The 24,185-nt window shown below is 42.7% G+C and overlaps 1 protein-coding gene across 2 annotated transcripts in view; it reads left to right on the top strand.

Moving 5' to 3' along the window:
• NPSR1 (neuropeptide S receptor 1) overlaps positions 1 to 23,945 on the top strand; it is a 147,447-nt gene extending 123,502 nt beyond the window's left edge. For both annotated transcript variants that reach the window (XM_077775393.1, XM_077775392.1), the window contains 4 exons: positions 2,231 to 2,307; positions 17,513 to 17,599; positions 22,477 to 22,657; positions 23,540 to 23,945. In XM_077775393.1, the coding sequence (XP_077631519.1) occupies positions 2,231 to 2,307; positions 17,513 to 17,599; positions 22,477 to 22,657; positions 23,540 to 23,630 (436 nt within the window). In that variant the 3' untranslated portion in view covers positions 23,631 to 23,945. The remainder of the gene's footprint in view (positions 1 to 2,230; positions 2,308 to 17,512; positions 17,600 to 22,476; positions 22,658 to 23,539) is intronic.
• The last annotated feature ends 240 nt before the right edge of the window (positions 23,946 to 24,185 follow it).

Here is a 24,185-nt window from a genome sequence, read left to right as displayed (position 1 = left end):
ATGAGGAGCAGGTTTTAACACAGTCATTAATTAAGTTATATTCTAAAGGTCATTAAAAACAATTAGTGCTTTGTCAGCTACTGCAGACCAGAGCTCTGACTTTGTTTTAACCAGTGATTCTCAAGAGGGAAATTTGTGCAATGCTGGGCACCTGGTTGGCTCAGCTGATTAAGCATCTGACTTTGGCTCAGACCATAATCTCATTATTTTTGGGTTCAAGCCCCACATTGGGCTCTGTGCTGACAACGCAGAGCCTGGAGCCTGCTTTGGATTCTGTGTCACCCTCTCTCTCTGCTCCTCCCCCGCTCATGCTATGTCTCTCTCTCTCAAAAATAAACAAACATTGAAAAAAATATTAAGGAGCGCCTGGGTGGCTCAGTTGGTTAAGTGTTGGACTTTGGCCTAGGTTATGATCTCATTGTTCCCAAGTTCAAGCCCCGTGTTGGGCTCTGTGCTGACAGCCAGAGCCTGAAGCCTGTTTCAGATTCTGTGTCTCCCTCTCTCTCTGCCCCTCCCCCACTTGTACTCTGTCTCTCTCTCTCTCAAAGAGAAATAAACACTTAAAAATTTTTTTAATAAAATAAAATAAAAAAGCAATGCTTTGTCCCAAAAATTTTAGTTGTTTCTTAATATATTAGAAACAACAAATAGCTGATTAAAGAGGAGTATAAATTTTTATATTCATCAAAGGGGACAAAAGATACAAAATTTTCTGATGCTTTTGAGTCACCAAAGCTTTGCTTTCCTGTTAGGTATCGATTATATCCTGCTAAAGTAGATGTGATATTATGTGAAAAATGGAAAAGAAAGAGGGGAAAGAAAAATGGCATTTATCGATTAAGTCTCTGCTATTTCCATGCACTGTGCTTGGCATTTTCAATATTGTCACATTTGATCCTAAAAATCTCATAAGAAGTTTGCATTATTAACTGCATTTTACTGTCAGCAGAGTGCGTTAGTTGGTTGGGGCTGTGTAACAGCAGACAGACAGACTAGGCAGCTTATAAAAAACTGAACATTACTTCTCACAGTGCCAGAGGCTGGAAGTCCAAGATCATGGTGCCAGCACTGTTAGATTTTGGTGACAACCCTCTTCCAGGTGGCAGATGTCTTGTTGTGTCCTCACATGGTAGAAGGGGCTAGGGAGCTCTGTGTGGTCTCTTTTATAAGACCACTAATCTCATCCATGAAGTCTCCACCCTCAGGATCTAATCACTTCCCAAAGGCTCTACCCCCTCATACTATTGCCTTGGTCGTAAAGATTTCAACATATAAATTTGGGGGTGGAGACGCATTCAGCCTATACTACTCAGTGTATCACTTATCTATTGCTGGGTCACAAATTATCATGAACCTGGTGACTCAAAACAACATATATGTGTTATCTCCAGTGTCTATGGGTCAGGAGTCTGGACATGGCTTAACGGGGCACGCCGTCAAGGTGTCTTCCAGGGCTGGGATATCATCAGAGGCCCCACTGGGAAAGGATCTTCTTTCAAGCTCTCATGGATTCTTGGCAGAATTAATTTCCTGGAGGCATAGGACTCATGGCAGAAACAAAGAGAGACACTAGCAAGACAGGCACTACACTCGTATGCAATCACGGACATTTATCACCTTCGGCCCAATGCACGGATTAGAAGTCACAGTTCTCACCGCACTCAATGGGAGGGGATCTCACAAAGGCATGAATACCAGAGACAAGAATCATGGGGCCACATTAAAGAGTGTCTAAGGTCAGGGGTGCCTGGGTGGCTCAGTTAGTTGAATGTCTGACCTCGGCTCAGGTCATCATCTCACGGTTCATTGGGTTCGANCAACACTCTGTTTCTCTGTTTCTCAAAAATGAGTATTAAAAAAAATTGAAAACAAAGAGTGTCTAAGGTCAAGGTCAAACAACCAGCACATAGTAAAGCTGGTTACAAATATAAATCTTTCTGACTCCAAACCAGTGTTTGGATTCTAATCTCAGCTCTACTTCAGCTCTACCTCTGGCCTCCTGAGTTATCTTGAGAAACCATTTCCCTTCACCAAGTCCTAACCTCCTCAGTTGAAAAAGAGGTACCTGTCATCTGCTGGGAGCACCATCAGCAAGGATAGGGACCAGGCCTGGTGTAGAGACCCTTCCCCTCACCCCTCACACTCTGGCCACTGGGAGTGCTCCTCTATCTGTGTCCTCACTGTAGGAGCCCACCAGCCGTGTTAATGTTACGTCTGGTCCTTTCCACAGTGTCATCTATGCCATTGTGATCCGAACCATTTGGATTAAGAGCAAAGTCCATGAGACAGTGATCTCCAACTGCTCGGGTAAGTCTGTAATCAGAATGACCCAACTCTTGGGTAATTTTGCTTCTGTAGTTTTTTTTTTCTTTCCTAGCAAATATGAGCTTGGGCTTTGCCTGAATACAAGTGTGCATTATTCTCTCAGGACTCAGCAGGCAGAGCTGACCCACCAAAGGCTCTCCCCGCAGGTACTGTCTCTTCCCTGTGGCCTCCCTGAAAACTCAAAGAAGGAAGGAGGGACTTTGGGTGACAGGATCCAAAGGTCCCCCTAGTGTCTTAGACCTGACAAAGAGCCACCTCCTGAAGGACAGTGGGGTGAAAAGACAGCTGTCCAAGGAGCACACATTCAGTGAAACACGAGCATAGACATTTCTATCTGGCTTGAATTCACAGATGGAGAAAACTGCCGTCTATCCACAGAACACTCCTGGACCCGAAGCCAGGCAAAGAATGGTCAGTTTCTCCCCAGAATGAGCCTGAGACCACCCGCTACATCCCTTTCCCAGATCCTGCTGCAGGCAACCTTAATGCAGAGCCCCTCCCCCATGGCAGGCGCCGGGAGCTGAAGGCAAATATTACTGGACCTGATGGAGACCAACCCAGAGAGGACTCAGTGAACCACGTGCCAGAAAGAGAGGGCCAAGGGCTCCTGGTTTTCCATTTAATATAATGCAACTAGCTCTCTCCTCAGGCTCCCCCCATCTCCCCGTTCCTTGTACACACACACACACACACACGCACCCGTTCACACACCCAATCTGTCACACGCACACTTATACGCTCATACACGCCCACATCTACATACTCACCTGCACGCACTCACACAAGGACAGCAAGCTAGAATGCAGATACCTAGGCTGTGAAGAGCTGGTTTTCTGTTCCAGATGTGCCACTAAGAGCTGTGCCACCGTGTGCTAACCTCTCTGGCCTTCAAGAGGTTAAAATAAAGGGACAGACTAAACGGTCTCTAAGTCTACCTCTTTTCAGACCTTAGGTCAGTACCTCTACTGGACAGAGACCACACTCATCTTCCTCCCTCTTGAAGCTACTTCCTGCAGTGAGAAAGTCACACAGATCCCCAAGTGGGCACTGATAATCTGTGTCCCTCTGTCTAGAAGAATTGGTAGAGACGCAGAAGCTTTAGTGTCTTCATCTGAATTCAGTTCATTTCTGCTGTGTTCACCACGTGTCAGCAGCGCTACAGAGGACGGGAATGCCAGGTGAGTAAGTGGCATGGTTCCACACGAGGAGAAGCCTGTCCTCATGCACTGGGCTTCAGCTCTGGCTGCACAATGGTGCTGCCTGGGGAGCTGTTCAAATGCACCGATACCCAGACACCACTGCCTGAGAGATTCCGACGCACCTGTTTGGAATGAGGTCTGGCATCATTACTTTGCAAAAGCTCTTCGGATGATTGTAATGTGCATCCAGGTTTAGCAGCCTCTTATCCAGTGGGAGACACAGTTATAGGCAGCTGACACCCACAGTGATTGACGAGAGTAACCCAGAGGTGTGTGCAGGCTGCTTGGAAATTTTCTGTCCATGAAATACGTATCATTCAGCTTGTGGCTCATTCTGGCCTCCATGCAGATCCTCCACACAGACTCCCTCACGCCAGTCTAGTCTCTGCCCCCTGGCTTTTCTAGAAGAACAAGAGCAATCAGAAAGAATAAACACAAAGGCATTCATTTCATTTATTGTGAGTGACTTTGGTCAAAAGTCAGAATGTTTGTCTGAAAAAAAAAATGGAGAAAGATATCCTTCCTCTATCAGATATCAGATAAATACATTAAAATACTGTAACTGTTGAAATAAGGTATCTCTATCATAGAATTACATAAATGGGAATAGAACAGAACAGAAACTCTAAAGGAAACTTTAGGAAATTAGGGTACGATGAAGTGTTTCAAAGTGATAGAGTAATAGAGATTGTTCAGTAATTAGTGTTGTTGAGATGATTTATTTGGAAATAAATACAGCTGTATTTCTACCTCATATGCCACAAGGAAATACATTTTTATTAAGGGTATAAATCAAAGAGAGAGAGAGAAAGGAAAAGAGAGATAAGAATCATTGTTTATAATCAGGAAAAATGGAAAAAGTTCCTTATATGCAATGAAGGATCAAGTATAATAATTATATAGACATACAATGAAATACTACAGCTATAAAAAGTATTGTGTAGTATAATTATTGCCTTAGAAAGGTGTCTATTATGTATTAGATTAAGAAGAAGAATGTGATATGATGCAAAAATCCCTTTTGTAAGTATATAAATCTCTAATAAATAGAATATGCATGTGCATGTACAGATAGATGATAGCTAGTAGGATAGATGGATAGATAGATAGATGATAGGTAGATGATTGAAAATGTCAGGAAGGGCAAACACTAAATGCTGCAGTAATTATCTCTGAGTCGTAGAATTTTATCTTCTTTCTTTTCTTCCTTCCTTCTTTTTTTTTTTCTTATCCAGGAGCTAAAATTTTCCACAATTACATATGTTTTATAATATAAAGTAATAGCCCACTGGCCCTTTAGCCTGAGTAAACATCCATCATTATGCTAGCTGTGTATATGAGGTATCCCTTTTTTTTTTAAGCCCCCACAAAAAAAGTATACTTTCATGTTCTTCTCTGAGTAACTTTATACTTGAACCCTGAAAGACCGAATGATGAAACTGTGCAGATGATAGATAGATAGATAGATAGATAGATAGATAGATAGATAGATAGAGATCTTAAATCAATGAATCCTTAAACATGCAAAACTTACATTCTCAGTGAATGAGTAATGACCAAGATCAGCTATATCTGGATATATAAGTAGGATCTAGAAGCTACAAGCAATAAGGAAGCTCCCAGAGGCTGAGATGGAAAGATATGAGATATGAGAGATAGAAAAAGTGCCTCTGCCTCCCCTGAGATATCTTTCTTCTGAGGCTTCCATGATGCCTGAAATTCAAACCAACGGAGTCAGTCCTTTTTCCTTAAGGTACTATCTCCAGTAGGACCCAGCAGTAGTACACTTGTAGCCTGGATTGAGTAAGGTGCACTGTACAAGCATATACAGATCAAGGCGCCACTTTAGACCTGGCTGACAGTGGACAGGTCAAGTGCGGTGGGACCAGAGCGTTTTGGAAGGTCCAGAACTTTGGGTTTGAAGGGGACAAAGTAAAAGGGGGGATATTTTAGTCTGTTCAGCCTGCCTTAACAAAGTACTTAAACAACAGAAATTTATTTTATCATACTTCTGGAGGCTGGGAAGTCCAAGGTCAAGGTGCCACTTGATTGTGTTCCCGGAGAGAGCTCTCTTCCTGGTTTGCAGATGGCTGCTACTTCCTCCTTGCTGTGTCTTCATATGAGACAGGAGATTGAGAGAGACGGAGTGCGTGCTCTCATTTCTCTTTTTTTTCTTTATAATATTTTTATTTATTTCTAGGAGAGAGAGAGAGAGCGTGAGCAGGGGAGGGTCAGAGAGAGAGGGAGACACAGACTCTGAAATAAGCTCCAGGCTCTGAGCTGGCAGTCAGCACAGAGCCCGACGTGGGGCTCGAACTCACGAACCGCGAGATCATGACCTAAGCGAAAGTTGGACGCTTAACCGACTAAGCCACCCAGGTGCCCCTCATTTCTCTTCTTATAAAGGCACAAATCCCATTCTGAGGGCTCTTTGCCCATGACCTCATCTAACTCTGATCACCTCCCAGGGGCCCAATCTCTAAATACCATCATGTTGGGACTTAGGGTTTCAACATATGGATTTGGGGAGGACACATACACTTAGTCCATACAGAGAGAGAATTGGGGGGAAAAAGACACTGTGGAAGTAATTGAAGACCAACCGAATGAGAGTAGACAAACACTATTTATCCAGAGCTTGCAAAAGAGCCATACATAGCAAGGGAGTCAGCCACCATTACCTACATTTTGGCAGAAACTCAAAAGCAGGCAGTAGAGTTGGAAAGCTTTATAGTGGAAAAAGGGAAGATTTCAGGTGTGCCCTGGTTGGTGGTTATTGGCCTGGGAAGCTGCAGGTAGGGTTAAGTAGAAGCATGCCATCCCGTCTGCTTGGTTAGGAGTGTGTGTTTGGCTTTTTCTGGTTGGTTTCAAGTTGAAATCAGGGAAAAAACTAAAGAAGCTGCCTGTCATTAATCAAACGTTGGCCATTTGGGGTAGATTGTTACAGGTCTTACTGGACCGCGTAATAGAGATACAGGTCTGGCTTCCTGCAGGGCTGATGTGTGCATAGTAGGGTGGCTTTCTGGTCTGCTTACTGTAGATAATGGACTGGTTTCCTGGCCTTGCTGCTGCAGAGCGTGGGTCAGAGTTCTGTTCTGATATTTGATCTCGCCATGATCCATTTGCTTATTGAGTCTGTCAACACAAACTGACAAGACGGCGGGACAGGCAGAGCATCTACTGCCGGTCACATTCTTTCCATGTTATCTTCTTGAATCCTTGCCCAGTGCTGCCAGGTGGCATCATCATTTCTCTTTTACAAATAGAAGACAGGCGTGCAGGTTAAGCCCATATGATTGACCACAAAGCCTATGTGCTCTCCCCCGTATCAAGCTCCTCGTGGAGGGAAGGACACTCCAGAAAGGGAGGTGGTAAATGACTTTAAAAAATACTCAGGGGGGCCTGGGTGGCTCAGTCAGTTAAAATGCCCAACTCTTGATCTCAGCTCAGGTTTTGATCTCAGGGTCATGAGTTCCAGCCCCACATTAGGCTCCGCCCTGGACATACAGCCTATCCAAGAAAAGAAGGAGAAGGAGGAGGAGGAGAAGGAGAAGGAGAAGGAGAAGGAGGAGAAGAAGAAGAAGAATCTCAAAGTGAAAACAAAATATTTTTCTTCATTAAAAAACCCAACTCAGGCTCTTTGGCAAGGCTTTTGCCTTCAGAGTGCTATTCTTGTCTTAGCTCCTATAAGTGTTTTGTTTTAAAGTGTTTAATATCTAAGAGATGGCCCCTACTGGTGCAGGGTTCCATTTTATTTAGGTAGGCTGAGGTCTTCCTGTGCTTTCAGATTTAAATCCGGTTGGTCTAAACCCCCGTCTTGTGATTCTTGCCAGTTCCAGGAGGCTGGCGTGTCCTCCCTGCCTGGGCCTCTAAGCTCTCATATCACTGACTCGTCTTGTAGGTTCTTCTATTTCTTGCTCCTGGTCCAGCAGGCATGGAATCCACATCATTTTCCTCAAGTTCATCACTCACAAGAGGAAACAGAGCAAATGTTGCTGGAGGTTTGAGGTGATGAACGGTTTCTCCATCTCACCAGCTGCTCCACCCCTCCCCTCCTCATCAGGCCTTTCACCACTGTGGTTGGGCGCTATGTCTCTCCAGAGTCCCTGTATCTCCTTGCTACTAGATTTTCCAGTCCCTTAATTCTTGGCTTTCCTCGTCCTCCAGTCTCTGAAATAGTATAATGCCTCAAAGAGGCACTATATACACTGACATACAGTATGCCATTACCCTTCCCCAAAGGTAGAAGTGGTGACAGTCACTTTTTATTCCTTAATACAAGTTTACATCTCCATTAAGTTTTTTTTTAGTTATCCATATCGCCACCAGTGAGCACCTTCTGGAATGAGGAGCAGAGAGTAGTATCAAAAGCTCCTATGCTCTATCTGATTCATAATGGAACTCACCAGATTTTCTTTTTTTTTTTAAGTTTATTTCTTTATTTTTGGGGAGAGCCAGAGAGTGAGCAGGGGAGGGGCAGAGAGAGAAGAAGGGAGAGAATCCCAAGCCGACTCCATACTGTCAGCATAGAGTCTGACATGGGGCTTCATCTCACAAATCACAAGGTCATGACCTGAGGTGAAATCAGGAGTCAGCCGTTTAACAGACTGAGCCACCCAGGTGCCCCATGATTTTCTATTTGTCATTACAGCCAAAAAGCTATGGAATTGGCTGGTAAATAGATCTCCAGTGTTGTTTGCATGCCAGGATTATTGCTCATCAACAAAGGGACATCAGCCTCAATTAGTGTGAACAGAGGCACACTTTGTCAATACAGGTTGCAAAGTTCAGTCTATCACTCATTTATGAACCACTCTTCTTGCTGGAAAATATGTCTGTTTTGTTCCCCTCAAAGGCTGACGGAAAATAAGAAAGATATTTAATAAATGATCTAACTAATTTCCCACAAACAGGTATAGGAGGCAAGAGGTAGAAGAGATAAGATTTTCAATTCTCAACCTTGTAGGTTATCTTTCATAAACAACATGCTCTTGATGTCCAGGGGTATCTACTTCTGTAAAATTGAATATTTAACTGCATAAGGACAGGAGATGAGATATGGGAGGTGAAGCCACAGAATGGACAAGTAACATATCTACATAGAACTGCGTCTGGTCATTGTAGCTTGGAAGATGTGATACAATCCATGCTACATCCAAATTGCATGTTTCAAATTAAATGAGGCACAAGGAGGTGGAGAAAAAAGCTTTGGATAAGGAACTGGGTTAGAGTCTTAATTCGTTTCTAGCTAAATGAATTGAAGATAAACTCATTAACTGCTCTCAGTACCTTTTTTCATCAGTAAATGTAGGTAAAATGCTTCTCCACAAATAACTACATTTAGCAAAAGACTTAAAGAACTTCATGCAAAAGAAGTATAAATATATAAATAAATGAAGCTTATAACAAGTTCATGGGTAGGAAGATTCAATAGCCTAGAGGTGTCAATTCTCCCCGACAGTCTACAGATTAATGCAATTCCTGTTGAAATTAAAATGAGACATTTTATTGAGCTTGACAAACCAATTTTAAAATATATGTGGAAATTCCAGGAGCCAAGAATAGCCAAGAGACTCCTGGAGAACTAGAACAAAGTGGGGGGGGGGATGTTACTGTATTAAATATTAACATTTATCATAAAGTCAGAGTGATTAATCGGGTGTAGTATTGACACAATACAACAGAGAAATGGAAAATAAAACAATCCCAAAACAGAATCTACACATATATGAGAATTTTATATATGTCATAAGATCATAGGAAAAGAAATAAAATTAGGTCATTACCTCAATTTATAAGAATACACAAATTCCAGGTGAATTGGAGACTTAAACTGTGTTAACTTTAAACAGAGCATTTAAGTAAAAAATGAGTTTATTTATGAATAGCAGAAAAATTGCAATTCGGGACAGGCAAGTTATGATGAACCTCAGGCAAGTTCAAAGAGACAAAGGGAAGATGAGATTTTATTAGGTTTTAGGAGGACGCCAGGGTGGGCTGTTCTGAACACAAGTCCATTGGAGAAGAACCAGAAGCAGTTCCAGGTCGCGGTGGTTTCTCATTGGCAGCAGGTGGGTGGTTGGTGCTTTGTGGCTGGGGCAGGGAGGGAGGGGTCTTCCTTACTTTTCTTTTTTTCTTTATTTTTTTTTATGTTTATTCATTTTGGAGAGACAGAGTGTAAGTGAGGGAGCAGCAGAGAGGGAGACACAAAATCCTAAGCAGGCTCCAGGCTCTGAGCTGTCAGCACAGAGCTGGACGCGGGGCTTGAACCCACAAACCATGAGATCATGACCTGAGCTGAAGTTGAATGCATAATGGACTGAGCCACCCAGGCACCCCTTCTTACTTTTCTTAGTGGTAGGAATTAAATTCTATGTGCAAAGTGCCTTCCCTTGTCAAAATGATTCTGTTTCTGCATTCTGTTCGTTAGGCAGCTGCAAGGAGCGGTATGTGCATGTGAGCGTCCCCTGCAGGGCTTGGCGATTCCATCTTAAGTAGGTTTCCTTTATTTTCACAATATGTAAAACTTTTAAAAGAAAATGTAGGGTGATACCTTTATGACATTGGGATAAGGAAGGATTTCTTAAACAAGATCCAAAATATGTTAAGTCACAAAAGAAACGATAGATCAATTTGATTTGTTTAAAAAGTTATTTAAATAGTTGAGCTACAAAGTGGGAGACATTTGCAACACACACCTGGGAAAGATTAGTATCTACAATATATGAAGAACACCTAAAAATCAGTTTAAAAAAGAGCTTTTTAAAACTGAATGAAATAAATCAGTTACAGAGATGAAAATTACAGCATAGGGAATATAATTAATACTAACCTAATAACATCATATAGTGACAGTTGGTAACTACACTTATCGTGATGAGCACTGAGTAATGTATAGAATTGTTGAATCAATATGTTGTTCACTTGAAACTACTATAACACTGTGTGTAAATTATACTTCAATTAAAAAAAATATAGCCACAACAACAAAAGATAAATAGAAAAAAATGAGCAAGATATAAACAGGCATTTCACAGAAGAGAATTGAGGAATGGTCAAAAATAAGATTCTCAACCTCACAGATAATTAGGAAAGTGCACATTTAAACCTCGGTTGGGTAAAATTTTCTTCTACCCACAGGATTAATAAAAATTTTAACATCTGATCTTTACTTATTTATTTAATTTTTTACATTTATTTATTTTGAGAGAGAAAGAGAGTGAGGCCGGGGGAGTGGCAGGGAGAGAAGGAATCCTAAACCGACTCCATGCTTTAAGCCAAGAGCCTGATTTGGGGCTTAATCTCACAAACCTAAAGTCATGAAATGACCCGAAACCAAGAGTTGGGCACTTAACCTACTGAGCCACTCAAGAGCCATATACCGTTTGATCTTTTAAAGTGTCGAAAAAGAGGGGCGCCTGGGTGGCTCAGTCGGTTAAGCTTCCAACTTTGGCTCAGGTCATGATCTCACAGTTCGTGGATTCGAGCCCCATGTCGGGCCCTGTGCTGCCAGCTCAGAGCCTGGAACCTGTGTCGGATTCTGTGTCTCCTTCTCTCTCTGACCCTCCCCTGTTCACGCTGTCTCTCTCTCTCAGAAATAAATAAAAACATTTAAAATAAATAAATAAATAAGTGTTGAAAAAGATAAAGCCATGGTTTATTTGGCAATATCATTCCTCAAAAACTTAGTGGATTTCTGATCTATTTGCTATCAGTCAGTTTCATATGCCAACAATCATGTCCAAAAAGTCTTTCTTAATAGAATTGTCAGGTCTGACTTATTTCTTTGCTTCCTCATGCAATCCCTATCTTTAACTTAATGGAAGCTAGGTTGAAGCCACCTGAAACAATAGTAGGGAGGCCACATCCTTGTCTGATCTTTGCCTTGGGAATGATTCTAAATGGGCCTTTGCTGCTTAAAACTTCTCAGTGTTTTAACTTGAGGATGAGGGTGAACTTCGTTGGCATAAGCCTTGCACACTTAGAAGTTGTACACATTTGCTTTAATGCTCTGCTCACATTTTCCTTTTGTACTGGGTCAGGTAAAGTACATATCTGTTACTATTAGGGACTGGAAGCAATTGATGCTTGCAACTCTTTGAAATCTCAAATTGTAAGACTTTCTTTAACTTCCTTTCGTTTTTACCAACCAACTCTCGTCGGAGTTCATCTATTTTTTCTAATACCTTGCTAAACACAGCTGGTAGCAATCAACACACACTATTAAGATTCTGCTTACCAATTGTGATGGTTAATTTTATGTGTCAACTTGAATGGGCTAAGGGATGCCCAGATAGTGGGCGAAACACCATTTCTGGGTGTGTCTGGAAGGCACTTTGGGAAGCATTTGAAGTGGTAAACTAAACAAAGAAAATGTTTTCACCAATGTGCATGGGCATCATCCAATCTTCTGAGGGCCTGAATAGAATAAAAAGGCAAAGAAAGGGTGAATTTGCTTGGGCTGGAACATCCATGTTCTAGACATCAGTGCTCCTGCTTCTTGGGCCTGGGACCAGGATTTACACAACTGCCTGATTCTCCAGCCACTGAGCTCAGACTTACACTGTCATCCCCCCTGATTCTCATTCCTTGGACTTGGACTTAATTATACCACCAGCTTTCCTGGTTCTCCAGATCACAGACAGCAAATTGTGGGACTTCTCAGCCTCCATAATTTTATGAGCCAGCCTCCTATAATACATTTCCTCTTCTATGTATTTGCTATTGGTTCTGTTTTCTGGAGAACCGTGACTCCTACACCAACCTGTCTCATGGGCTCTGGGCTCAGTAGGCACACAATTTGACTTCACCAGGCATCATACGTGAAGGTTGTAGCAAATGGGTCTCTAGTGTCCCAGTTTCTAATATCAGTTTCCTTACCTGCTGCCTGTCCCCTAGGCTAATGTCACATATTTTAGATTTTTGTTATGATAGCATTGCATATGAGATGCCAATTTCTTCTTCATTTAAGGAAACTATAGCTGCTATGCCAAAGAAACCCCCAAATATAGTAGCCTTAAGAAAGTGGAACTGTGTTTCTTGTTTAATTAAAGTCCAATTGACAGTAAAGGTCAAAGGGAAGGGCACTGTTCCACACAGTCATTCAGAAACTCAAGCAGATGGTTTCAATTCAGAAACCCAACAGTCAGGGGTGTGAGGAAGGGAGAGGAGGAGGAATATTCAGATGGTTTATCTGAGCCAGATCTGAGAGTAGTGTATATGGATTCTTCCCATATTCCCATAGGTAGAACTTAGTCATATGACTACACCATGCTGAAAAGAAAACGATTTGATGGACAGTAAACCTGTCTCTGCCAGAATTATCTTAGGTCTGTCAGAATTCCTGGTTCCACCTCCTTGACCTTGGCCACAGCAACTTGTTACTCACCACGTCTCTGGAGCCAAGGAAAACAAAAGGAAAAGTAAACTATTGCAACCTCATCAAGATAAAAATCTTCTGCACTACACAGGAAATAATTAGCAAAGCTAAAAGGTAACCGATGGAATGGGAGAAGATATTTGCAGATGACATCAGATGTAGGGTTAGTATCCAAAATCTATAAGGAACTTATACCCAAACTCAATACCCAAAAATCAAATAATCCAGTGAAGAAATGGGCAAAAGACATGAATAGGCACTTTTCCAAAGAAGACATCCAGATGGCTAACAGACACATGAAAAAATGCTCAGCATTACTCATCATCAGAGAAACACAAACTGAAGCCACTATGAGATACCACCACCGGTCAGAATGGCTAAAATTAACAACCCAGACAATGACAGCTATTGGCGAGGATGCAGAGAAAGAGGAACCCTCTTGCACTGCTGGTGGGGATGCAAACTGGTGCAGCCACTCTGGAAAACAGTGTGGAGGTTCCTCAAAAAATTAAAAATAGAACTCCCCAATGACCCAGCAATTGTACTACTAGATATTTATCCAAAGGATACATGTGTGCTGTATCAAAGGGGCACATGCACCCCAATGTTTATAGCAGTGCTATCGACAATAGCCAAAGTATGGAAACAGCCCAAATGTCCACCTATAGATGAATGAATAAAGGAGATGGTGTGTGCGTGTGCATGTGTGTGTGTGTGTGTATAAAATACATATATATTATATATATAATGGAGTATTACTCAGCAATCAAAAAGAATGAAATCTTACCATTTGCAACAATGCAGATGGAACTAGAGTGTATTATGCTAAGTGAAATTAGTCAGAGAAAGATAAATATCATATGACTTCACTCATATGTGGATTTTAAGAAACAAAACAGATGAATATAAGGGAAGGGGAGCAAAAATACCATAAAAACAAGGAGGGGGACAAAACATAAGAGACTCTTAAATACAAAGAACAAACTGAGGGTTGTTAGAAGGGTTGTGGGTGGGGGGATGGGCTAAATGGGCAAGGGGCATTAAGGAGGACACTTGTTGGGATGAGCACTGGGTGTTTATGTAGGGGATGAATCACAGGATTCTACTCCTGAAATCATTATTGCACTATCTGCTAACTAACTTGGATGTAAATTAAAAACAAAATAAAATAAAATAGAGAGAAAAAGATTAATAAATGAAAAAAGCGACCAGTAGATTTCCTTGTCACAAACAAATCACCTGCACTCATTATAAGTCCATAGATGGCTCCTTCCTCCGGCCAGGAATAAATTCTATCTCATTTACAAATCCCAATAAACCAATTGTTCCCCCTTCAAGCGCTCAGCTCATAAGAACAAAGGGTTCCCAGCGGCTCTGCGGGAAGCAAGGAGCAGGAACTGGCCCCTTAGAGACTGAATTTACAGTATGGGGTATTCTGGGATGCTTGCTTGAACCAAAACTGCCTAAGGCAGCATGCTGCTTCCAGTTCCGAATCTAATGGACCTGCTGCCTCTAGGATACCCCAGCTACTAATGTTCAGTGATGGCTGAATTTAACTGCTTTTTGCTCCAGCAGCGCCAAGGCCTGGGTAGAAATAATCCTTTTATCTCCCAATAAAGGAGAATTACTGGCATTTTGTAGCTCAGCTCTCTTTGAAGAGCCATCTTTAAAAGCTGGAGGCTTTGCATTTCCTAGAGTGGTCAGACTAAAGACGCGTTTCACTGATCTCATTGGGAGATCAAAGGGCAGGTAGCTGATTATATTGTCACCCAGCTGCCCTGTGGAAAGTACTGCAAGTTTCCATTTTGAAACGATTTCAGGGCACAAATGTCACGCTCAAGAACTTTTCAAAAAACAAAAACAAAAACAAAAAAAACAACCAACTAAGTCTTCAGCACCATATTGTTTCGAAGCCAGCTGTTACTCCAGCAAATCGGGACACTTTGAAAGGACATAATTTGGTCGGCTGTATTTCTTACTTGCCTCCCATGGGTGAAATCTTTCCGGGATAAGTTTTGGATGTATATAACTCCTATATGCTGAAAGCAACATTGTATAATAGACTCTTTAAATCTAGTATTACCTTCTATTCATTTCCATAAAGGTGGTTCCGATTCCTCCTGAAATACTGTTAAAACTTTATTCATCTCAATTAATAAGAGAATTTATATTCTCAGCATAGGCTTGCCATCTTAAATACATTATTATATTTCAATATTCAAACCTCTGAATTTGGCATTTTATGCCTCATGTTTTAAATTGGGAAACTGAGGCTGGGAATGGTCAGCATTTTGCCTAAGGTTACACAGCTGGTAATTGGTAGAGCTGGAAGGTGTAGTCAGGTCTGACCTTGAGGCCTGTATCCTTCCCAGGATACCACCTTGGAAATCGGGGTTTTTCAACCTTGGCACTACCAGTACGTGGGACTAGATAATTCTTTTTTTCTGTCTTCTGCATCTTAAGATGTTTAACAGCATTCCTGGCCTCTACACACTAGAGGCTGATAGCAGCCTCCCATACATTGAGACAACCCAAAATGTGTCCAGACATTGCTAAGTGTAACCCTGGGGGGCAATATTGCCCCTAGTTTAGATCCACTGCTGTAAATACTTCTGAAGCATTTGTTTCCTTACACCCCTGAAGCCCTGTGGTCCTGTGAAATGCACAGAATAAATGGAAGCCCTAACAGTACCTGAGAGTGGCCTTACAAGGTATACATTAAGAAATAAAAAATCAACTATAATCAGCATTTCAGCTTATTGCCCATAAAAGAGCCCCTTATTCCCATTATTCCTGAAAATAGTTTGTCCACTCCAGCGAGTAAATGCTCACACTGTGAAAAGACTTAGAAGTTTCCATGGCTTGCGGCTGCCTCAGAAATTCAGCCCAGACTCCTCATGAAGACATTCTAGGTCTCCCCATTTTGGCCTCAATTTTTCCCACCCTCAAAGCCAACATCCTTTCAGGCTCCAGCCAAGTGAGGGGACTCCACCGTGGTCCAAACACATCCGACATTTTCTTGTTTCCATGTCTCGACTGAGGACTCCCTCTGTTTCACGAGTCTTTCCCACCCCCAGCTCCACCTTCGATATCTCTGCATCTGGCCCGCAGCCTCCCCCAGCATAGTGGCGGGGTCCTTATTTCATGAAAGTTGTGCTATGCTGGTTGGATTGGGCTGGACTGGACTGGAGAGGGGCTAGAATAAGAAGTGCAAAAGTAAACTTCAGACCGGTTTCCGTGGGTTTGCAATAAATTTCAAATGTGACCCTGAACAATGTAGTGAGAACAAGCAAGCACAGAAACTGGCTTCTATAACTGTCCTGCCCCATATTACAGGTGCCCTGGGTAGGCTTTTGACCTGGACCACTACTAAGGTTGTACCCACTGAGACCTAATCAGTGGCATCCAGCCAGGGGTGTGTGAGATTGGCATCCCAGCCGTGCTTCCCTCGCTGAGGGTACACTGGGACAGGGCTGTGTGCGTGCAGAGGAAGAGCGCCTTTTCCCAAAGTTTACAAAAGCGCCATATTGCCTGGCAGAAGCTCCGACAATAAAAACTCTTCCACAGCATCAAGGACGCTGTGTCCAACACCTCCAATCCCACATTTGCCATTTAACACTCCTTTTACTGAGAGCTATCACTCTGAACTCTGTCCACCCTCGTCAACTTTAATTTTACCATTACTTCTTAACTAGAGAGAGGCTTAGATTGATTGATTCAACAAATATTTATTAATCATTTACTAAGCTTAGAGGATATAGGAGTGTAAAAAACCAAGTCTTTGCCTCCATCAAGTTCATATTCTAGTGGATTCTAATATTTATCCCGCATGTGTTTACCATCAAATAACAGCCCACATAGAATTAAATTATATCCAGACTCCTAGTTGGGACAGGTGTTTTTTGTTTGTTTGTTTGTTTGTTTTAATTTGTTTGTTTTGTCTTTGTTTTGCTTTAATTTTTCAATGTTTATTTCTTTTTCGAGAGGGAGAGAGACAGAGAGCACAAGCGAGGTGAAGGCAGAGAGAGAAAGAGACACAGAATCGGAAGCAGGCTCCAGGCTCCGAGCTGTCATCACAGAGCCTGAAACGGAGCTCAAACCCACAAACCATGAGATCATGACCTGAGCCAAAGTCGGCCGCCTAACCGACTGAGCCACTCAGGCGCCCCTTTGTTTTATTTTTAATATCCTTGGCTCGGGATTTTGTTGAGAGTGGAGTTCTGAGTTAGATGTATGAGTTACTTTGGGGTAACCATTCTAAGAAAGTGGGTTTGCCGTAAGTTGCTGAAGTGACTAGATGGGTATCTTAGCATTGCCCCCTGGCCAATTCCGGGTCACAAGGCTAATTCCAGCCTCAACTGACTCAGAGCATTCAGCCATAACTCCAGAGAATCTGGAGGTCCCAATGCATTTGCATTTATATCAAGTTGCAAACTGAGCAGTTTCCAGTGTCCAACCCCAAGCCGTCTTTACTCTGAAAATGTCCAGGAGGTCCTCCTGGGAAGAGATGAGTGGATACAAGTGGTCCCGTGACAGCTGTGGGTCTAACCTGTGATGTTCCTATTGGCAAAGATAACTTCATTTCACCACTGCCCTTCTGTATCTACAGATGGAAAACTGTGCACCAGTTACAACCGACGGCTCATCTCAAAGGCGAAAATCAAGGCCATCAAGTACAGCATTGTCATCATTCTCGGTGAGCAAAGTGTTGCAGAACTGTGTGAACATTCCAAAGGCAAACTTACGTGGAGAACAAACAGAGGGTTGTTGGAGGGGCTGGGGAAGGGGGATGGGCTAAATGGGTGAGGGGCATTAAGGAACCTACTCCTGAAATCATCGTTGTACTATATGCTAACTAACTTGGATGCAAATTTAAAAAAAATAAATCAAATTGAATAAAAAATAAATAAAATTTAAAAAACTAAAAATAAAGAAAAAATGAAGAGACCAAAAGCACACTTGTACCTGGGAGCTGGCAGTGGGGAGCCCATGCAAGAAAGGAATTTGTCTGCAGACACTGCCACCTTGGTCCGATTGGAGAGGAATGTGTGGAACTTGCCAGTCCATCTTCATCTCCTTTAAGAGCAGACATTGGTTCCTGATCCCTCCCTGTATGACGAGAGTTGCCCATCAAGACCACGGGATGGATAATTTGGAGAAAGTTGCATAAGGCAAAACTAGCTGACCTGAAATCATTACTATACTATATGTTAACTAATTTGAATTTAAATTAACAAAAAAAAAAAAGAAAAGAAAAAACAGACATAGCTAGCTGAATGATGTTCACCATGCCCAGTTGACCCAGCTGCATTCTCGAAGACTTATTCTCCCCTGGAGCTGACACGTATGAGCAAAGTAAGGAAAGAAGTAACATTCCATCTCTTCTGGATATTTAATTGCAGAGTCACTACAAATCTCTCCCTAATGGTCACTTTACCTTCTCTGCAGCCATCTTGTCTTCTTCCCTTTCCTTTTCTTTCCTCTTTACTTCTAAGACCAACAAAGTCACTTCATCTTAGGGGGAAAAAAGGTGTTTTGAGAGCACATAGTCGGATTGGAGTGTATTCTTTGTTATTCTCAAACCATCAAAGCTTCCTCCCTCTTATGCCCTCTCAACTAATGACCTTGCTTCATATGTCACTAGGAAAATACTATATCAGAATAGAACTCCCTCGCCCTTCCACCTTCACATTCATTCACCTATCTGCCTCTGTGCAATGTGCTCTGTCTTTTCTCCTATTTCTGTGAACAAACCAGCACTGCTTCCTTCTAAGCCCAAAATGATGGCTGGAGCCCTGCACCCCATTCCTTGCTGCCTTCTCAAGAATTTTGCTTCTCCAGGTATCTTCCCTCCACAACAGGCCTCCCCTTACCTGGATCATGTGCACATAAACGTACAATAGCTCCCTCCGTGAATTCTTCGGAACAGACCTGCTTCGCCGCTCTGTATGACTCTTCAACCATTTACCTCTCATTCTCTGGAGTCTGTTTCTATCTACTCTCTGCCATGTTACTCCTGAAACCACCCTCACCAAGGTCACCAAGACCTCCAAAATGCCCAGTGTCGATTCTCAATCCTCATCTTGACTTGTAAGCAACGTATGATCAGGCTCTCCTTCTTAGAACACTTCCTTTGCTTACAAATCATGCGTATGATTTCTGCTTGCGATTTCGATTTGTATTTCCAATGAATTCATTGTACTCAACATGGCAAACCCAAAGTCTTGGCATGTTCTTCTCTCCCTGCAGAGTGACTCTTCCCCCTATTTGTCACCATTTCAGTAAATGACACCATCTTTCACCCCGTGTCTACATCAAAAACATAAGCGCCATCTGTCTGTCATTATTCTATTTCTCTGACATCCCACATAACTAGCCTGGAGGCTCTACCTCCAAAATTGTTCTCAAACCCAACCATTCTTCACTATGTACACAACTCCTGTCTTAGTCAAAGCTTCCACCAATCTCTACCTGAAACATTAGAACTGGTCTTGTCTTTTGCTTTTCTGCAAAACAGCCAATGTGATCTTTCAAGATTGTAAATCAGGTAACTTCACTATCCTTGCAAACCCACCTCTGGCTTCCCATTACATTGGAATAAAACCCCACGTTTTTACCATGTGTGATCTATCCCTCAGCTAGTCTCCAGCCTCATTCACAGCACTCTCCCCCTTGCTCATTCTCTTCCAGTTCAGTTAGTCTTCTTGCTATTTCTTCGCTATGTCAACTTGTTTGCACCTTGGGGACCTTGCATGTTTCCACCACCTGAAAGACTCTTTCTCCATACGGTGGTCTGCCTTCCCCCTCACATCATTTTGCTTCCCAACAGTGCTATCTCATCAGCCAGGCCTCCTGCACAAGTTTTAAATAACACCCCCCCCCACCCCGCCAGTCCTTACCCTGTGGTATTTTTCTGCATGACATTATATCTATTGATCTGCATATTGTCTATCCCCTACTGGCCTAAATCCATGAAAGCAATGACCTTTGCTTTTGTGTTCCTTATATTATTATCACCAAAGCCTTAAATAAGATCCCATGTACACTAGGTGCTTCATAAACATTTGCTGGGAACAAACGAATTAGGATATGCAGGAAGAAAAAGGATTCGTGCTATTTCCTTTTTATTTAGTTCAACTACTACCCTCCCTGTCCTCTTGCAGCTCCCGAGAGCTCTGAGAAAGCAACCCTCTCGTGTTAGCTGTGTGTCAGATCACCAAAACAGTCCATCTCACCTTTATGAGGCATAACTGCAAAATGCCAAACAGACCACATGCTGTGTGACTCAGCCAGCAGAACAGAGGCACAGAACAGCACAGCAGGCTGACCCGGGGATAAAGCAAGCATATACAACCCTGGGGGCTCAGACTCCTTTCCCAGTAGCTTACAGACTAGATCAAAGATTCTCTTGCCTTCCCAGACAATCAGAAACACAGATATACCTCCCATGGATGTTGAGTCGGGAAATATATGTTATCCATGTGTGCCAGAGACAGCATAATTATTTGTAATCAAGAACCATATGCTCAGGTCTTGGGGGTCCTTTAGTCCAAGAGCAGAGATGCCCACAAGATGGGTAGCCCGTGTTAACAGCCCAATCAGACCAAATCAGTCATTCCTATAACAAATGTTTTGCAAGGCCCCTTTACCTGAAATGAAATGTATAATTAATACCACTTACCCAACATAAGTTTTAAAAGATCAATATTTAATAATATAAAGGAGGACTAGAAAGAAAATAATTTATAATGAAACCATGCAGATTGCAATATGTAAATACTTAGGCACAGCTACCCTAGGAGAATAATGAAGTAGTCAGCTAGATGTATTAACAGCTACAAAGGAAAATCAATGCAGGTGTGTTTTCATGAAGACATGAAAATAAAGCAGTATTGCTGTCAGGGACTTGATTTTCTGAGCAGGTAAACAAATCCTACTCAAGTTCCAAATTAAAGAAAGTATCTTTCCTCCCTTTTCAAGAGAATTGCATTTCTAGAAGATTCACTATTTAATACAAATATTTGTGTTCATATATAAAATGGAGTTAGGTTTCCAGAGTTCTGGAAATTACAAACAGAGTTTTCTGCTACATAAATCAAAGGCTGTGTGGGACCTGGGTCCCAGGGGAGGACTGGTTTCCCTGGGCACACCAGACCCCTTACCCCCTCAACACATAAATACATAAGCATGCACATTTTGAAAATGCCCTCCCAAGAGGCAATTTTGCCCCTCCATGCCCCAGAACCACTATTCTAGGTCAATGCTGGGCTCAACCACCAACACCCACAAGGTTCGGTGGTCTTTGTGTTTCAATTGCTCCTCTTTAGTACATTGCCAAGGTCTGGGGAAACAAACACGTGTCCGTTGAACAGTTTCAGAAGGAAGTTGGAGCCTGCTAGTAGATGGTGAAGCCTGACTTCTCTGAGGAAAGTCCTATGGGTGAGAAAGGGAGAAAAGGAAGGTGGAGAGGGTGTGACAAGAAAGCAGGAAGACCCATCCCAGTGATTTGTCAGCCCTAAGATTGTTTACCTCTGTGCACTTGGGGATTAGTTCAGTTCTCCAGAGAGTGAGGAGAAAGACATGTATGTAAAGAGAATCATTATAAGAAATTGGCTCAGGATCTGCAGACCCAGGAGAGCTCATGGTGTAGTTCCAGTCCGAGTCTGAGTGTGAAGGCAGCAGAAGAACAATGTCCCACTAGAAGATAGTCAAGCAGACAGCACGAATCGTCTCTCACTCAGCCTTTTGTTCTATTCAAGCCTTCCATGATTGAATGGGTCCCACTCCCACCATAGAAAATGATCTCCTTTTCTTAGTTTGCCCATTCAAATGTTCATCTTATCCAGGAACACCCAGCAATAATGTTTCCCCAAATACCTGGGCACCCCCTGACCCAGTCAAGGTAACACATGAAGTTAACCATCATACTCTGGATCTCTGTTTACCACTCATTTCCTCTGATGATGTGGAGACAAACAGAATCAGGGGCTCACGTGCACCAATGACTTGGAGAAGGGTAGAGGGCAGCTGTTTTCTGGAGTGGCTGACTTAGAAATGGTAAAGAAAATTAAGAGCATTGTGATGAGGCCAGACTGTGCTCTGGAAATATTAGGCACACAACTTTCCCCTGCCACACACTAAAACCAGAAATCACTATCTGGTCAAAAGGCTTCCTGTGCTTCTGGGGTTTTTTTCATAGAGTTGCCAAAGAGTTTTGCTGGTTTTCCTTCCATACGATGCAGGATGAGAGGCTGAGACCATGCCAAGCCATTCCTAACCTTTCCATGAAGGCTGACAACAAATCAGCCTTCAATCAAATCAAATGCTCCCTTTACAGAGAAGATCCAAGAAATTCCCTCAATTTTAACAGTGTATCTGTGGCATGTGTATGCCTGTGTGTATACGTGTGTGTGTGAGTAAACATGACGTTAATGTGAACACACACACTGTTCTAAATACTTCTGAGAGGTCCCAGGTGCTAAGGAACCTCCTATTTGGAGCTTCAGTTGAGGCCGCCACTGAAAGGCCCCTGGCTCTGGTCTGCTGTGGTGCTAATGGTTCCCTTCTCCCCAGCCTTCGTCTGCTGTTGGAGTCCATACTTCCTCTTCGACATATTGGACAATTTCAGTCTCCTTCCAGACACTGAGGAGCGCTTCTATGCCTCTGTGATCATTCAGAACCTGCCGGCTTTGAATAGCGCCATCAACCCACTTATCTACTGTGTTTTCAGCAGCTCCATCTGTTTTCCCTGCGGGTAAGGCTCACTCCTGCCCGGGCCAATGCAGATGTCTCTTGTACTCGGACTCAGACATGTGTCTTCTCTTTCAATGCTTCTTGGCAGGTATAGATGAGATGCCTGAGGATCAGAAAGGTCTTGCTAGTGTGACAAATTCAAACTCAGGCCATTGTCCATGCTCCTTCTCCTATTACCATATCACCTGCTGTAGCAACCATCTTAATCAGGTCGCATGTAGAAGAGCTTTCTTTTGTCCAAAGTTTCTCTATACAAATTGTCTCAATGCAATGCTGTGGTGGTAGCAGGACCCAAAGCATTATTACTATTTTACAGATAAACAAACGAAGGCTCAGGACCTTAAGTAACATTATTGAGGTTATCTGAAAAATTAGTAGCAAAGCTGAAATTAGATCCCCCCCACAACTACTCAGCCATCTTGCTGTTTTTTCAGCCGTTTTACTGCATGAGGTACAGAAAGTAGGTAGAGAAATCCATAGGAGATAAAATAGTAAAGCGGTTTAAGGCTTGGGTTTGATGCTAGTGGCCGCAGTTCAAATCCTGCCATTGCTGATTAATAGCTATGGATAATAGATGTGGACAAACTCAATACCTTGAGCAAGGTATTTAACTTCCATAAAAGTCAGAATCTTCACCTATAAAATGGGACTAAAAGCAGTGCCTACTTTTGAGCAGCGATGTGTCTGTGCGCTGCGCTCTGGTGCTGACCAGTGGGAAGGAAGATCGGGCATGATGGGTAAGGAAGGAAGGATATTACATGCAAAGTGCTTAGTACAGTATTTGGTCATCAATATATCCTCCATAACTGCTATGGTTTAACTTTCTTACTTCCCTTTCCATCAGGTCAAATTATTTTCCCTCCCTGATTTATTCTTTCTCTAGGCAGCAAACATCACGGGATTCCAGAATGACATTCCGGGAGAGAACGGAGAGGCACGAGATGCAGGTTCTATCCAAGCCAGAATTCATCTAGACTCTGGGGCACTGGTATGGCTAAGCTCAGCCCCATAAGCTGTGCTGGGTCCCTGTCTCCACCTTGGGCATGTGCATGGAAACTGAACTAATTTCTCCATTCTCCTCCTTTTCACAAAGCAAACATGAGTGGGCTCATGAGTGTGCCTCGCCTAATTGAGTGTGCCTCGCCTGTGTCAGCAAGTATTGGCCAATGTGAAGTCACCAGCTATTCATGTCAGCCAGGACAAATGCTCCCTCCTTCCCCATGACTTCCAGCCCTCCTTCCCACTGTTCAGCACCAGAACCCAATGGACAGAGACATCTCTGACCCAGGGCCCAGGCTTGGGCAAGCAGAGGGGACTAAAGAAGCATAGTTGTACTATGAGAGTCTTCTAGTTACAACTTAAGATGTAAATAAAAGACTTGTCAAAACCTAGATTGTCCCCCCATCTTTGGATTGGCAGTTCAGTAGTTGTAGCCCAGAAGATATTTATGCCAACAAATTCATTTCCAGTCATGGGTACTTTGTGTCTCCTCTGCAGATAGACTTGGTTTGTAGCTGGGTGTGTTGGCA

The sequence above is a fragment of the Crocuta crocuta genome, unplaced genomic scaffold (genome assembly GCF_008692635.1).
Source record: "Crocuta crocuta isolate KB4526 unplaced genomic scaffold, BGI_CrCroc_1.0 scaffold197, whole genome shotgun sequence".
Classification (NCBI taxonomy): domain Eukaryota; kingdom Metazoa; phylum Chordata; class Mammalia; order Carnivora; family Hyaenidae; genus Crocuta; species Crocuta crocuta.
The sequence above is the reverse complement of the archived record's forward strand: the minus strand, read 5'-3'. Positions and strand labels throughout refer to the sequence as shown.